This window comes from Strigops habroptila, chromosome Z, assembly GCF_004027225.2.
Source record: "Strigops habroptila isolate Jane chromosome Z, bStrHab1.2.pri, whole genome shotgun sequence".
Lineage (NCBI taxonomy): Eukaryota > Metazoa > Chordata > Aves > Psittaciformes > Psittacidae > Strigops > Strigops habroptila.
The window spans coordinates 85889050-85903407 of NC_044302.2; the positions used below are offsets into that span (position 1 = coordinate 85889050).

At 40.4% G+C, this 14358-nt stretch overlaps 1 protein-coding gene across 3 annotated transcripts in view; it reads left to right on the forward strand.

Moving 5' to 3' along the window:
- Positions 1-6562: 6562 nt before the first annotated feature.
- FGF10 (fibroblast growth factor 10) overlaps positions 6563-14358 on the forward strand; it is a 59810-nt gene continuing 52014 nt past the window's right edge. Inside the window, exons 1-2 of one of the 3 annotated variants that reach the window (XM_030470353.1) lie at positions 6563-6710; positions 6812-7543. In XM_030470353.1, coding sequence (XP_030326213.1) covers positions 7207-7543 — 337 coding nt within the window. In that variant the 5' untranslated portion in view covers positions 6563-6710; positions 6812-7206. Of the gene's footprint in view, positions 6711-6811; positions 7894-14358 lie in introns of those variants that run through there. The other 2 variants (XM_030470352.1, XM_030470354.1) reach the window with 2 other exon arrangements.

Below are 14358 nucleotides of genomic sequence, written 5' to 3' on the forward strand. Positions count from 1 at the left end.
CAATTATATCTGAGTCAAGGTGCTCTTACTAATAACATTAGGGGTATTAGTATGGCATAAGCTACAAAGTGCTTTGGAAAAAAATCCCATATAAATGACCTGACTCATCATTTTTTTCTGTCTGCTCAGTATCTTCAATGAGACATGTTTGTCACATATATGTGGAAAAGTGTGGTCTAGGAAAGGTGGTGTCCAAGTCTGCTCAGCAATTCTGTGGAAACACAGGTGGAAAGTACCTGATAAGAGACACTGTGTTACACATCTCCCACATGATGCCACTTAGGAAGTCTGACAGGTGCCCAGCTTGACTTGCAGCAGTTGACACTACTGGCTCCACGGGAGCCATGGTGAGATGTTCCTTGCTTCCCAGCCCTGCCCCATGCTTCTCTACTTGTGAAGGGCTCACTTCCACCACCCTTCCTCACACTGAGTGGTGCTTACTCACAGAAGTAATTCCAGTCACTGCTACAAATTAACTGACAAAGAAGAGGCAATGTGTGAGCTCCCCCTGCAATGTGTGAGCTATTAACTAGCTCAGAGGGAGCCCAGCTGGCTACCCTGGTTGCCTGTGGTGAGGCAAGCATGTTCAGCTGCTGGGCTGATGTTCCTAGCTGTCAGCTCTGTTTCAAATAGCTTCAAATAGCTCCACAAGCAACGCCTACAAGTGAATCCCTCACCCCCTTCCAGTAGCACTCCAGAAGGATAAAGCCTACGAAAGCACAGTTTTGGTTTGGCTTTCTTGCCTTTCTAAAAGGCATCTGGGTTGGATCCAGGAAGAGTACCAGATAATATCTTTCAGGTTACACACCCCTGTTCATAAAAAAGCTTGTATAACTTTTTGGGGATTTTGTCTCTGTTACATCCCACACAATGACCATTTCCAGAAAATTAATAGGTGTGATTATGACATTTAAGTACCAAATTATCACTATTTCTTGAAAGTTTTCTCCAGGGAATGAGAACTTCAGTGTCACAAATGAGCCAATACCTTGTTGCAGTCGAAGGTTTGAAACCTGGGAATGATAAGTGAAAATGTTTATAGTGTATCTTCCGAAGAAGTTGTATAAACAGAGCAACCAGTACAGGGGAAAACAAACAAACTAAAACAAAACAAAACAAAACAACAAACATTACCATCAGCATTATCAATTACAAGTAAAACTCTCAAGTGCATAGTTTTATGTGGAGAGAGGGTATATCAGAATGCACAAAGTAGTTCTTTGGAGTCCAGGTTAGTATTCACGTAGAAAATGTAATCTTAGATGAGATTAAGTGGGGAAAAAAAGAAAGAATCTACAAAGGCCTAACTAACATTTGCCTCTTCCTGGCAGTTTCTGACAGTTTTGTTCTCAATGACTCGTATTTATAGGCATATTTAAGTGGCCTGCATTCAGGGTATTCCTGTATGAAATGAGAAAGAAAAACAAATCCTCTAAGATTAAAGTAACTCCTTGAAAATATTGCCTTTTTAATTATGTTTGTGGCACAGAGTATGCAAACTTGGCTGCCAGCAGACCATTACTAAACACGGTCAGTGCCCAAACCATGCACATAGCTATTTATGGCACTGCAGCTCCACGTCTGGGGGTCTGTAGTCTCCTCTAGCTGACCTCCATAGAATGCATTCTTTTACTTATTTTTTCTTTTTTTTAATAGCTCTATTTATCAAACAAGAATCATACAGATATTTCAAATGTCATACCTCTCTTTGTAATTTATTTTCAGACAGAGAGTAACTATAAACATATTCTAAGAGAATAGCTGTAATTAGCATTTTAAGAAGAATAAACAGTTCCCTTAATTGTCTACTTCAAGCACAGCATTCAGACAACTTTGCCAATACATCCATGACAGAGAAACACATACTTCTAAGTAATGGGGCAAGTCCTGCCTGGTCCCCCAATTTATATGTGTGTTCGCAAGATGACCTGTGCAGTCCAGGAGCTGACATATTTTGATTCTGTTTTTTAATACACAAAATAAGGTATATTCCAGCTAATCATTACTTATCGGAAGTGGCAATGCTAGCCCAGCCAACTCTTCATGCTTCCACCAGGTCTCATAGAGTGCGTACCATCTTACTCCTTCTGAGGACTAGTCTCAGGCCAGGCAGGGCTCTTGGCCGTTCTCACTAGTAACTGTAAGCTGGCTGGAAGCAGCTCTGGGTGAACTACATTTTGATCGTCTCAGACTCATTTTGCACATGCCTGTTGTTACATCTGACCTAGAAATGCTCTGGTAAACTCTGCTGGAGTTCTTTTCCAGTTGCAGATATGTAGCAGGAAAACAAGTGTACACAGAGCAGCCAAGCAGTGTGCTTCACACACCACCAAATTCTGCTACAGGCAGCTAAAATGGTATTCTGATTTTATAAGTCTTACTCCAGCTTCAACTCACAGATGAGTTACAATGCCTTCAGTCTTGATTTTTTACCACTGAAGGGCTTATTTTATACTTAATTCTATACATAAAATGAGAATAATATTAGTATTTTCACACTTTTTAAATGACATGGAGGTACGTGACATAGCCAATAATAGGGATAAATACAATCATAGTGATTTTTCAGATTTCTCAGAAGAAAACAACTGTAAAGATTTTTTTCCTTAAGCTTTAAGACATACTTTATTCCTACAAAATGCAATGGCCTTCAGTCTCTCCTGCTGGTAGGCATGAACTCCACACTCTAAAGATTTCAGTAAGGAGTACTGCATCTCAAATCAAGCAGCTTGTCTCATTGCTGGCCAATGATTGTGTGCACTATGTGCCACTGCTTTTTTTTTATAACCAAGAATAGTGTTTTACAACGCTACCGGGTTCTGCAGTTCAGAACTGACATATAAGTGGAGGTATACAAGCCATCACTGGCATTTGGCATTCCTTGCCTCATTTCTGGCCAAGTTGCCTCTCCTGGCCCAAATCTCTCTTCTCTTTCAATGAAATCACTGGCAAATTTCCCAACACCTTGAATAAGAACAGAATTGGATCCCATGACCACAAGATGCATGTGCATCTCTCACCATACTGTAAGGAGCAAATGGTCATGATCACTATCTGGAAATCCAAATCAAGGGGCTGGTAGCATCTGAGAGTGAGTTGATTATATTAACACTCAAAGGCATGGACAGAACTTATTTACAACACCAGAAAAGATAGCACCATGCCTAAGAGAAACCATACAAGGCAAAATCTATTCCAACTGCCTTAAAATATTCCTTCTCTGATTCAAGTTACCTTCTTGACACAAAAGAAAAAAAAAAAAAATCCCTCTTTGTCTATCAAGAAAACAAAAACATTTACTGTTAGTATAAAAAAAAAAAAAAAAATTATTTAGAGTATTTTTCACTAAATTTCACCTGTGGAACTCATTTCCCTGAACATTCTTTGGAAAGAAAACAGCCCCAAAAGAAAATTCTTAAAACATATTTCCTAATTTTTGCACATTTTTTTAGGAAGGGTTTTCTTTATTTCATTCTGCATTGGTCAATGTAATTGAGCATTTATAAAGCTGCAGTGCCAGAAGCTTTCCACATAATCTTAGCATGGTAAAAAGCAAGCAGAAACACTGTTTTAGAAGCAGCAGGTACCATTCCTAGTCTAGGACCTCTACTGAAGGTGGTTGCTTTTCAAGCTTAGCAATGGAACAATTAATAAAGGAACCCATTAAGGTCTGATTGTTGCTGCTAAAAAGGAAGGTTGAATTTCAGTCCTTTGAAGTAACTGAGAATGATTCAGGCCTCATTACAGAGATATAATCTACATTCATACATTTATGTTAGTGATTCAAATCTATTGGGACAGATTGAATTCCGTTAAATAGTGCATCTTTCCTGTGGAACTTTTCTCAGGCTTTCTCAGGCTAACCTAAAAGGTGACCTGACAATACAAAGTAGTGGGGTATTTAGGGATTCAACTGTGCTATAAAAGAAAGGCTATACAGAAAGTAGAAAAAAGAATGAGATACAATCTAAAAAGCTATGTCAGCTTTTCATTTGGCCTCTGTTTTGTAAATGCCTTCGCTGTCATCACACAGGATAGAAAAGGACTCTATGTGTTGTAGTCATTTTAAGTACTGCACTGAATATTGCACCTGCCAGAAGCAGATTTAATATGAAATGCCAGATATGTGGGTTTTGTTCTTAACCACAAGATCTTACAACCAACATACAGCCAGTCACCAGCCGTACAAGAAATAGGTCTAAGCAGAACTCTCTGAGTGAATTCATGACAGTACCTATTTTTTAAATAGGTAGGGGTTAAATATATCTGTTTGATCCCCAAACTACCATTTTCTCCCCCCACCAGAGATCCTAAAATGCCAGTTCATTGTATTTTCCAGCATTTGTCAGGAAAAAAAAATAAAGAAAGGTTTCCTCAAATGTATACTTCTAAGACATTATGCTGATTATTTATGATGTAAGCGGTTGGAATCAAAGGAACTTCAGTTTTAGAAACAATGTATTGTAACCTTCATGACCTAGGCAGCAAGCAAACATTGACATTGGCTTTGTATTCATACATGCAAGCTGCCTGGTATTCACCAAAAAGTAGGCTTTTGTTTTTCATTTTGGTTTTATTTCTTTTCTATTTTTTATTAGTTGCCGAAAAAAGAAAGCCTAAATCAAATTCACAAAAAAACCCCAAATATTCTGAAATGCTTCTCAGTGCAAATACATGCAGAATACTTTGAAGTACCGTAAACAACACCATAAAACATATTGATTCCAGCATTAAATGGTTTCATTCTTAAAGCTGTTTAAATGTCGCCTCCAGAAGCCGAACACATAAATTTAGGAACCAACTCTCTCCAGAATAAACACCATAATTGGAGAAGATAATTTATAATTTCTGTTGTGAATTTAACAATATATTTAATATCCTAATCTAATGAATCAATCTAATTTTAGAACTATTTGTTCTTTTCTGCATTTTCTGTTGTTTAAATTAAAATTTATTCCAAATGCCAAATGTAACTGCATAGGCCATTTTCCATTACAGTCCACTGAGCTGCACTATTAAACTGCCTCTATTTCAAAAAAAGTTCTGGTTTTACGTATTGAGCTACTCACTGTATTTCTGTACTACTTCATTACTTTGCTACTCCATTCTGTTAGTGAATATTCCACCTACTTGCATTCCAAAACAGTTATTTTACAACACTAAATACTGAACCAAAATTTACTGTCTTGCATGCTGCCCATATCCTGTCAGTCCCTGATCCCTTATTCTGGTGTGAAAAGATCATATGGAAGATGCCTGTTACTTACTGGGAAAGTTGACAGTTCAGTGACAGGCTAGAAATACAAATCTGTCATAACATTCAGTATGTGAAATGACAAATCCATTAGGAAAGATGGAATCAAAAGGGAAAACAACAACATACGCCCCTCCAGCAAAATAATAGCTTGAAAAATCGCTTTAAAATAGCCTTGAAAATGGAAAACTTGTTTCTTTCTGGCGAAAGAAACTGCATTAGCATAAAACAAAAAATAAAAAAGACAGAAAAATATTCAGACAGATTTTATGGGGAAACCTTTGCAATCCCAATAAAGCCCCTTTTGCTTTGAAGTCAGATGCGTGAGTCAGTAAATGACTCATGTTAGCAATTAGAAAATGGTCATTTAGGGCCTTGATATGTTTTGAGACAAGGAGGGTGAGGGTGGGGAAAGAGACACAATAAATCTTGAGAAGCTTAAAAGGAAGAGCAGGCTAAAGTGTGAACTTTTTATTTCAGCAACGGAAGCGAGAAATCAGTGATTCATTAAAGGAGGGAGAAAGACCTCCATGGAAGCTGGCAAAGAAGAGGGAAAAGGAGCTAATTATGCCTATTCCCTTTTTACTCTCTCTGACCAGCATATAATCTGCTTTTCCAGGGTCTGCCTGTAGTATACACTTCTTTCCAACCTCTCCACCCAACCCCTCCTCCAGCGGGGGGAGGGAGAGATCTAGCAGTCAACAAGCTCCAGGTGGCTTTCTCAATCATTTCACTGCCCAAAAAATAAAATAAAATCCTCCGCTAAACAAGTTTCTATTTTCGGGGGGGGGAGGGGAGGGAGAGAGAGAGAAGAGAAGGGTGAAGGGGGAGGGAAGCCTCCCTGGAGGGGATTGGTTCAGCCTGGCGGACAGGGAAATTAGTAAAGCATGAGTCTCTAAGCCATGCTGGTGGCCGGCGCTCCGAGGAGAAGGACGCTTTAGGAGCAATTAGCAGCGAGCCGAAGGCAGCGGCGGCGGCTGCCGCTGCAGCCCGAGAGGAAGCGAGGGCAGCTCCCGGGGCTTCCTCCGCAGCAGGCACCGCTCACTCCAGCTGCAAACGGGTTTCAGATGTCCTACCTCTGCTTGACCCCCTGCAAATAAGGGTTGACCACCAGAGGCACATCCCACCTCTGACTTGTAATCGCTGACATTTAGGCTACAGCTTCCAACCTGTTTACAACCAAAGGGGGAGGGAAAAGAAAGGAAGGGAAGAGGGGGGTACAAGTTGGGATTTTTCCCTCTCTCTCCCTCTCTCTCTCTCTCTCTCTGAATTTTTTTTTTTTTTTTTTTTTTAATACTGTTCTGGAGAATTCAAAGCAAAACAAAGAAACTCCCTCCTCTGGGGTTGTCAGTGAGAAAGGACGTGTCGTGCAACTGGTTTGGGATTTGCAAAAGGCGAGAGGGTGGGGATCAGAAGAAGGTGCAAAGCCACAAAGTGTGAGTGCGTGTGTAAGGGGGTATGTGTGAAAAATCCCTTCTGGCACCCCTTTCCTCTCGTTATTAGTTATTTTTGTTGTTATTGTTACTGTTGTTCACTTTGGTGTCATCTCTTTTTCAGACCTTTCTGCATCTAAGATGGTGAAGAAAGGAGTGAGCAAGAGAACAAAATAACTACTGGGAAGTCTCCAACCAGGTTGGGGAGTGTGTGTGCATGTGGGGGGGTGGAGAGGGAAGAGAAAAAGGAAAGAGGATTAACCACAGCTACCCCCCAAAAAAAGTCCAACAGCTCTTTTTTCTGAGGGAGGACTCGAAGGATTAAAAGGCAGCAACTTCTGAGGCGATTTGTCCCCTGAGTTATGGATGTTGGTGCACTTACTTCAGGCCAGATCAGAGCTCAGAGGAATCTAACCAGAAGCAGCAACCACCGGCTCTCTACTTGCTTTTTACCAGGTTTTACCCTTCCAGTATGTTTCATTTGATAAGACATTTTCCAGCGCCCAGAGTTTCAGTACAATGTGCAAATGGATACTGACAAATGGTGCCTCAGCCTCTTCCCACCTGCCTTGTTGCTGCTTGCTGCTGCTCTTCTTGGTGTCTTCTGTGCCTGTCACCTGCCATGACCTCAGCCAGGACATGCTGTCCCCGGAGGCCACCAACTCTTCTTCTTCATCATCCTCCTCCTTCCCCTCGTCCTTCTCCTCTCCTTCCAGTGCGGGGAGACACGTGCGGAGCTACAATCACCTCCAAGGAGACGTGCGCAAGAGGAAGCTCTACTCTTACAACAAGTACTTTCTCAAGATCGAGAAGAACGGCAAGGTCAGCGGCACCAAGAAGGAGAACTGCCCCTTCAGTAAGTACGGCTCTGCCGGCGCGCTGCCCCGAAGCCCAGCGCCCGGCAGCGGCAGACCTGGCCCCGCATGCCCGAGCCCCCAAGCCGGGGAGGGAAGGGAAGGGGAAGGTGATGGCGCGGCTGGGGGACGGGGGGTGGGCTCCTCCGGGACTACGCTCCTCGCCAGCCCCTATCTGCAGATCTCTCCGGTTACATTTGTTCTGCAAATGGCTTCGCCAAGCACAGTTTGTTTCTTTTCCTGGCAGAAGAGCAAATTAGAAAGATTTGTAAGGATGTGGCGCGGAGCGTGTGTGTGTGGGGGCATTGTCTCCCGAATCTGAAAATCATTATCCCCTGTCATTAAAGTGTCTTGACGAGAACGCTGTATTGAAACAATGCATCGGTTTCCCCCACGCACACACACGCGCTCTTCTCCCTGAGCCGCACAAGATTTGTCTCCCCCACTGCCCCCTCCCCAGCCAGGAGCAGGGGCTGCTCCGCTGGGCTGTGGCCTTGCCCGGGTGTGCTCTCCGCCGTGGGGGTGCCCGGCGGGCTCAGCAGCCGGTGCGCGGCCGCGCAGCCGCCCGCGGTGCGGCGATGCCGGTGTCTGCCGCGTCCCTGGCGTGCGCCCCGCCGCTCCCGGGCGGCAGCGCCGCTGTACCGCTACTGCCCCATTGTAAACATCTGGGGCGGCGTTCCCACAGACCTCACACGCGTTTCATTGTCGAATGGGTTTCTGGTTGGGGGGTTTTTGTTTGGGGTTTTTTTGGTTTTGTGGTTTGGTTTTTTTTTTTTTTAATTTTTTTTTTTTTCCTAGAAATTATTTCAAAGCAAAAGTCATATGGCTGTTTCCACGGCTGAAGTTTTCTGTAGCACTAATTAGGCTTTTAGTACTAGCTGGCTTCTGGTAATGTATTTTTCACTGTCAGTGCTAGAAATGTAACCTTTATTCAGTTTTCCTGTCTGTACAATATCAAACTGAAGTAACTGTAGTAAATCAAAATATATTGCATTGTAACTCTTATGTGACTGCATCCCACTATAGGAGCATGCTGTTATGCCACTGTTCGAGGAAGCTCTCTTGACTCGCTTCACTGGTGGAGAACCACGTTTTGGTTCTTGGGTTGGTTTACATAAATCCAGAGAAATCTGGGATAAATCTTCTGCTAAATTAAAACAACTTAAAGTGGCTTAAGCAGATCTCTTGTTAGCTAATGTGTAAAGTATGGAGTTCTTCAGCAGGTTGCTATGCCGTGTGATAGACACTTCTGTTAATTCAGTTGTATTTCTATTAAATACACATAATATAGGCTAGAAACAGTGAGGAGAAGGCTGCAGTACCATATGTCACTACTTCACTTGTTCCACCTTGCAGCTTCATACTTTATCATGCTCCTAATATTTGTAAAAGCTTTAGATGCCAAAGCAGCTGAATCGTACCACCTCCCTGTCCATATTTCGTAAGAAGCCAAGTTCTTGAAAAACAGAGCTATGATGAAGGCTTCACTTCGAATTTGTTTGGCATGAGGTCCCAGCAACGTATTTCTTAGATTACTTTTGTTTGTGGAGGAGGACGGCATCATTGCCCTAAAGTGGGATTCTGAAAGCTTCTCTGAGAACATCGAGCCATTCTGTGAAAGGGGTCCAGTCTGACAACATTGTACTCAGAGAAGTAACTACTGCTCTGAGCAGTCCCACTTAACCAGCAGAACTGTTCAGTTGCTCACATGCATGAGCTTCTTCAAGATCTTGCCAAGAAAAGGTAGACTACACTGAAATGCACATATACATTTTTCTGTTTTTTCAGTCTGCATGCAAGAACAACCCCCTGCAACTGTGGAGTGTGATTCTTTTTTCCTAATTTTCCAGTCAGCACATGAGAAAGAGAATTGGCATTCTTGGTGATATAATCATTATTGTCGCATCTGCAGAGTGTCTACAGAAAGAGAGGAGAATGTAATTTGTTTCCTATAAAAGCAAAACAGTGCCTTTATTATACATAGTTGTATCCTGTCCCTCAAGTTTATGTGCAGTGAAGAAAGGACTCCCATCATCTTAAAACTTGCAACTGGCTAACCACACTTAAATCACAGAGTCAGATGTAGTGTACAATATCTTTTAACACAAAACAATTAGGATCTTATTAGCAGAAGATAAGTCAAACAGGTTTATGTTCCTTAATAGTCATTATAATTTGCAGTGTGAAATTCTGTATTCTGCAAAAGTACATAGCCTGAGACCATTTAAGAATATGTTTACTGTGCCTTTATTTCAAGGGTGTCTCTATAGCAAAATGTTGCAGGTGATTCACAAAATCTATGCTTTTCATAACCTCATGTGTAGCTGTGCCATCATAACACTGCCATAACCCCCAGCTGGACTGAATCCATGCAAATATATGGTATCTTTAAGATAATCTAAAATATGTAATTACATGTGAATAGAATTCCACCATGCACAAAGAGTTAGCCAGACAGCCAACTAAATTGTAGCCCATTTAACATTAAAGGTTATTAATTTCTAAGTTCCTCTTTCAAAATTATGCTTTCCTAAACAAATAATAGTGACTATTGTCACACAAGATTTTGAAATATCCGCATTTGGGAGCTAATTTTCTTTTTCTCATATGCTAGTGTTTACAATCCATTTATTCTGCAGTAAAGTCTTATCGGTAGTGCTGTAAGATCATGATATGTTGTGTAATTAGACAACAGCTTTCATGGCTGTCTGCCAATTAAGCACTGTCAAGTAAGAAGAACAGTTGGAGAAAGTCAGAATAAACATTCAGAAAACAGAATTTAGTCTCCAGCCTTTAAATGGCTCAAGCAGCACTCATAGATTTTCTCTATAAATATTGTGCAGAGTGTGCTAAATTGAAGTTTACTCTGGCAGATGTTTTCTGACTTGATTTCTTGGAACTATTCCATTAGCCTTTCTCTACCTATGGGGTAATAGGAACAAAGGTGGCTTCTGACTGCATTGTCAGGAGGCTGGGGGAACTTACAGCATTTAGCATAGCTAGCGGGTGTCTGTCACTAGATAGAAGTAGGACACTTTTTAGGTTTTGGTTTATAGTTCCTTGCATATGGAGTTTTGTCCTCAAAATGCAGCTACTTACTTAGGACTACCTCATCCCTCAATACTACAGCTGTGAAGTTCCTTGCCCCTTTACTTGACAGTCATTTGCATGCGTGAATAAGGAGATCTGTACTGCTTTCTTGAGACTTAAGTAGTTGGGGGGTGTGTGTCGGTGGGTGTGTGTGAAACAAAACCAAAACGCCTTCAAAGAACAAACACAAAAGTTTTCACTATAACTTGAGATCTGGGATGACCAAGAGAAGATTAAGCCATATATTAAACTGAGAAAGAACTGCGTGTGTGCAGATTCTGACTTCACTTGAAGCTTTCCATGGAAAGCTTTCTTGAAGACGGTGAAACTTTGGGTTTAATGAATAGCATTCATCAGGCTACATGACACATAATAAGCTGGTTCAGGAAAACCTGAATGTATTTTCCAGTGTTATACTATTTTCAGTTGACTTTTAAGGCAACTGTTAATAGCGCTATGAAGCACAGACTTCTAGTTTGCAGAACAGATCTTAGTAGCTGAAGCATGGTAACACAATATGCAATGCTTGAATAGCAGCAGCCAACCTGAAGTCTGTAAGGGGGAGTCCTGCACGAACAAGGATTTCAGGATCAGGCCATTATTTAAGTACGTGTTTAGGGAGTGGAGTCTGTGTCATTGAGCTTGGATATTAGTGGGAAGAATTGGTGCAGCGATTCCTGCGGGCACTAGACCAAGCAGTTCTATTCAAAACCTACAGTAGATGGCGGCACAGCCACTGTCTGGTGTCACCTCTGTTCTTTCGAAGGTGGGCAAAAAGGGGCTGGATCCTCAGCTGTGTGAGCTGATTTACACCAAGCAAAGCTAAAAGAGTTTATTTCAACCGAGGTTCTATTAATCTGCCTTCTAAGCATCCAAACTGAATTAATCCAAACAGTGCAAAGGCACTGCAATTGCAGAATAAGAGTGTTTACTGGGAGAACTAGCATGTAATAATTAGCTACTTCTCACCAGCTAACCTATTCCAGGTTTTTCCTTGAGTATGCAATTATCTTTTATACATAGCTTTAGGATCTTCTGAAGTCCCTAATAGTCTTTGGTTTTGCTTTAGTTAGTGTGGGATCAGGTTAGCAACACAGTGACTAATAGCAAGAAAATTTTAAGCCTCATTCTGTAGCCCAGAAGATTGTAAACAACCAGTCTTTTAGAAATGCTGAACATTGCTACCAAGAGTTTAAGCGTGTGCTTGTATACATGACATATAAATACAGATTTGTGCTGTATTTGTGGTTATATACATAAAAACAGCATTAAATGTGTTTTGATTAAGTACACTCAGTTTAATACTCATTTTTTTTTTGCTATACCTCAGGTGTAATGAAATCATACTGCTTGTTAGGTACCTTAATCTCAGCTGTAAAGCTCAAACCAGACTGGAATACTTGGTAAAATGTGTTATTTTCCTACTGAACGTCTTTTAAACTACCTGTTTGGGCTTACCAACTCCTCATGAGCTCATGTTTGTAAACTGATGTGAGAACTTTTCCCTGTTTTTCTGAAGACTGATTAGTAGGCATATGTGTTTTGTTGTTTTGCTCTCCATAGAGATCTGGTTTACATTTTTAGCAATCAAAAGACTTAAAATAGGAAATAACACTGTTTTAGTGAAGTAATTGGAAATTCTTTAATACGAAATGTATAAGTTCTCATGGAGATGATTTCTCACTTTAAGGCTTTTTTTTTTTTCTTTTTTTTCTTCTGCAGAACTCAGTTACATAATTTATAACCAGCAATATACAACCTTAGGCACCTAGGATTTATGAATGTGGAAAGAATTGTGCTATTTAACATCTACATGACACTCTCCTGTTACCCTTACTGCATTCCTGTCTTGTGGACCCTCCATGCTGATACTGTAGTCCTGTCATAAATCTGTTCAAAATACACAGTTGTAAGAAGTCTTTTTGTCTTCATAAATCTAACTTATAGCCACTTGCAGTGGGGAAAGAAAAAAAAAATAGAGTTGGGGGCAATTGGAAGTTTGATCTTAAAACCTCAGAAGAAAGAAATCTAGGGGCATGCAGGCTCATAGATGCCATGTTGCTGTTTTAATGGGAGGGTTCTCAGGTGGCTCGGTCAAACTTCCCTTGAAGATGGCTTTAGCTGAGTGAGCACTATAGAATGTGCTTACACTTCTGAAACATCTTGGATGCATTCACTCGTAGGATAAGATCCTCTATTTTGAAATAAGGCATTCTAAGATGACTTTCAGATGTCTTTGAGCCATGTGTGTAAATAGGGGCTTTTTCACTTCCAATGGGAGTCAGATCAGATCCTGCAATAGGGGAGTTTTCATTTATTCTGCAGAGCCTTTCATTCTGAAAAGAAAAACCATTCTGTGAGCAAATCTTGCTAACCTGTGTGTCTTAAGTTAAAAATAGCAGGTACCTGTATGAACATAGAGCAACATCTCCTGTCATAGTGGATTCTTGACTTTTAGTCTGAGCAAGTAATATAGTTGTACAAGGAAGGTTCTAAATAGGGAAAAAACCTCTTTGTAAACAATATTGTACTTCTATTCTCAAGCTTAATATTTGGGACTATAGAAACAGTGTCAGCAGAGTAATTATTTGGTTGATTTGGGATTTGTTATAATACTCCCTTCATGACCCATTTTTGTTTGTTTTCCCAGTTTCCTGAAGAGCTTTCTGAACCAGTGCCTTCTTCTGCAAAATACCACCGAGCAAAATTTCAGTTTTTAGAATTTGACCACTTGCTACCAATGCTTGCAGTTGCCATAAAATACTGAGCTATCTTAGCCTGTTATTCTGGGGTTTATCATCTACTGACCTCTTTGCCATTTTGAACAGTGCAGATAGTTGAATCGGCATTAACAACCACCATCAGCTTGATAAGATTGCATGGAAAAGTAACCTTTGCTTACTTTGGCATATGAAAATGAAATTATCAGTTCAGAAATAAAAAATTCACTTAGTTAATGTTAGCATATATATGTTTTTTTGGTTGATAGGTATGCCAGTATCACTACTTATCAAACAAATTCCTTCTTGTGTTTCAACAACTTTTTTTGATACAATATTTTCATAGTTCAGTCGTTCATTGCTCAGATGCTTAGAACACAGGAAAGCCGTCAATGGTACTTGTAAGCACTAGTTCTGTTAACTAGAAATAACGCTTCCCTAGCTGTATTGTTTCTGTTTGTAGTGCTAGTTTGTTGTAAAACGTCCCTATTAGTTGCAACATAGTAAAAAGGAGATAGGAAACAGTGTTACATGAAGTTTTGAAAAGTCAGTGTGAGAAACTCTGTGTGTTTATGAAGAAAATGAAAATCTTCAAGGATAGGAGTGAGGGAGAAGTGGCTTAATCTTTAATCACTGAATGGATATTAAAACTGAATTCATTAGGTGAGTGGATTATTAAAACTGATTATGCTACTTAATGAGTACAGTGCAACAAATGGAAGTTGCAGAGGAAAGAAATGGTTACAAGTGAGCCAGGTCACACGTTAAATAATGGCTCTAAAGGCACTCTTTGTTTTTAAATTAGGTCACTTGTGTTCTTACTTTGAACATTCTGTTCTAATTGCAACAATAAATCAAAGAATACTCTCAAAGTAGATTCCCATGTAAGGTGGACAACTGGACAATGCCTTTTTACTGCTCCTAACACGTGCATCCAATTACTGGTTTGATATACTCACAATGTCAGCTGTAAAGCATTCTATTTTATAGTTAGCCTAAAGAATTAT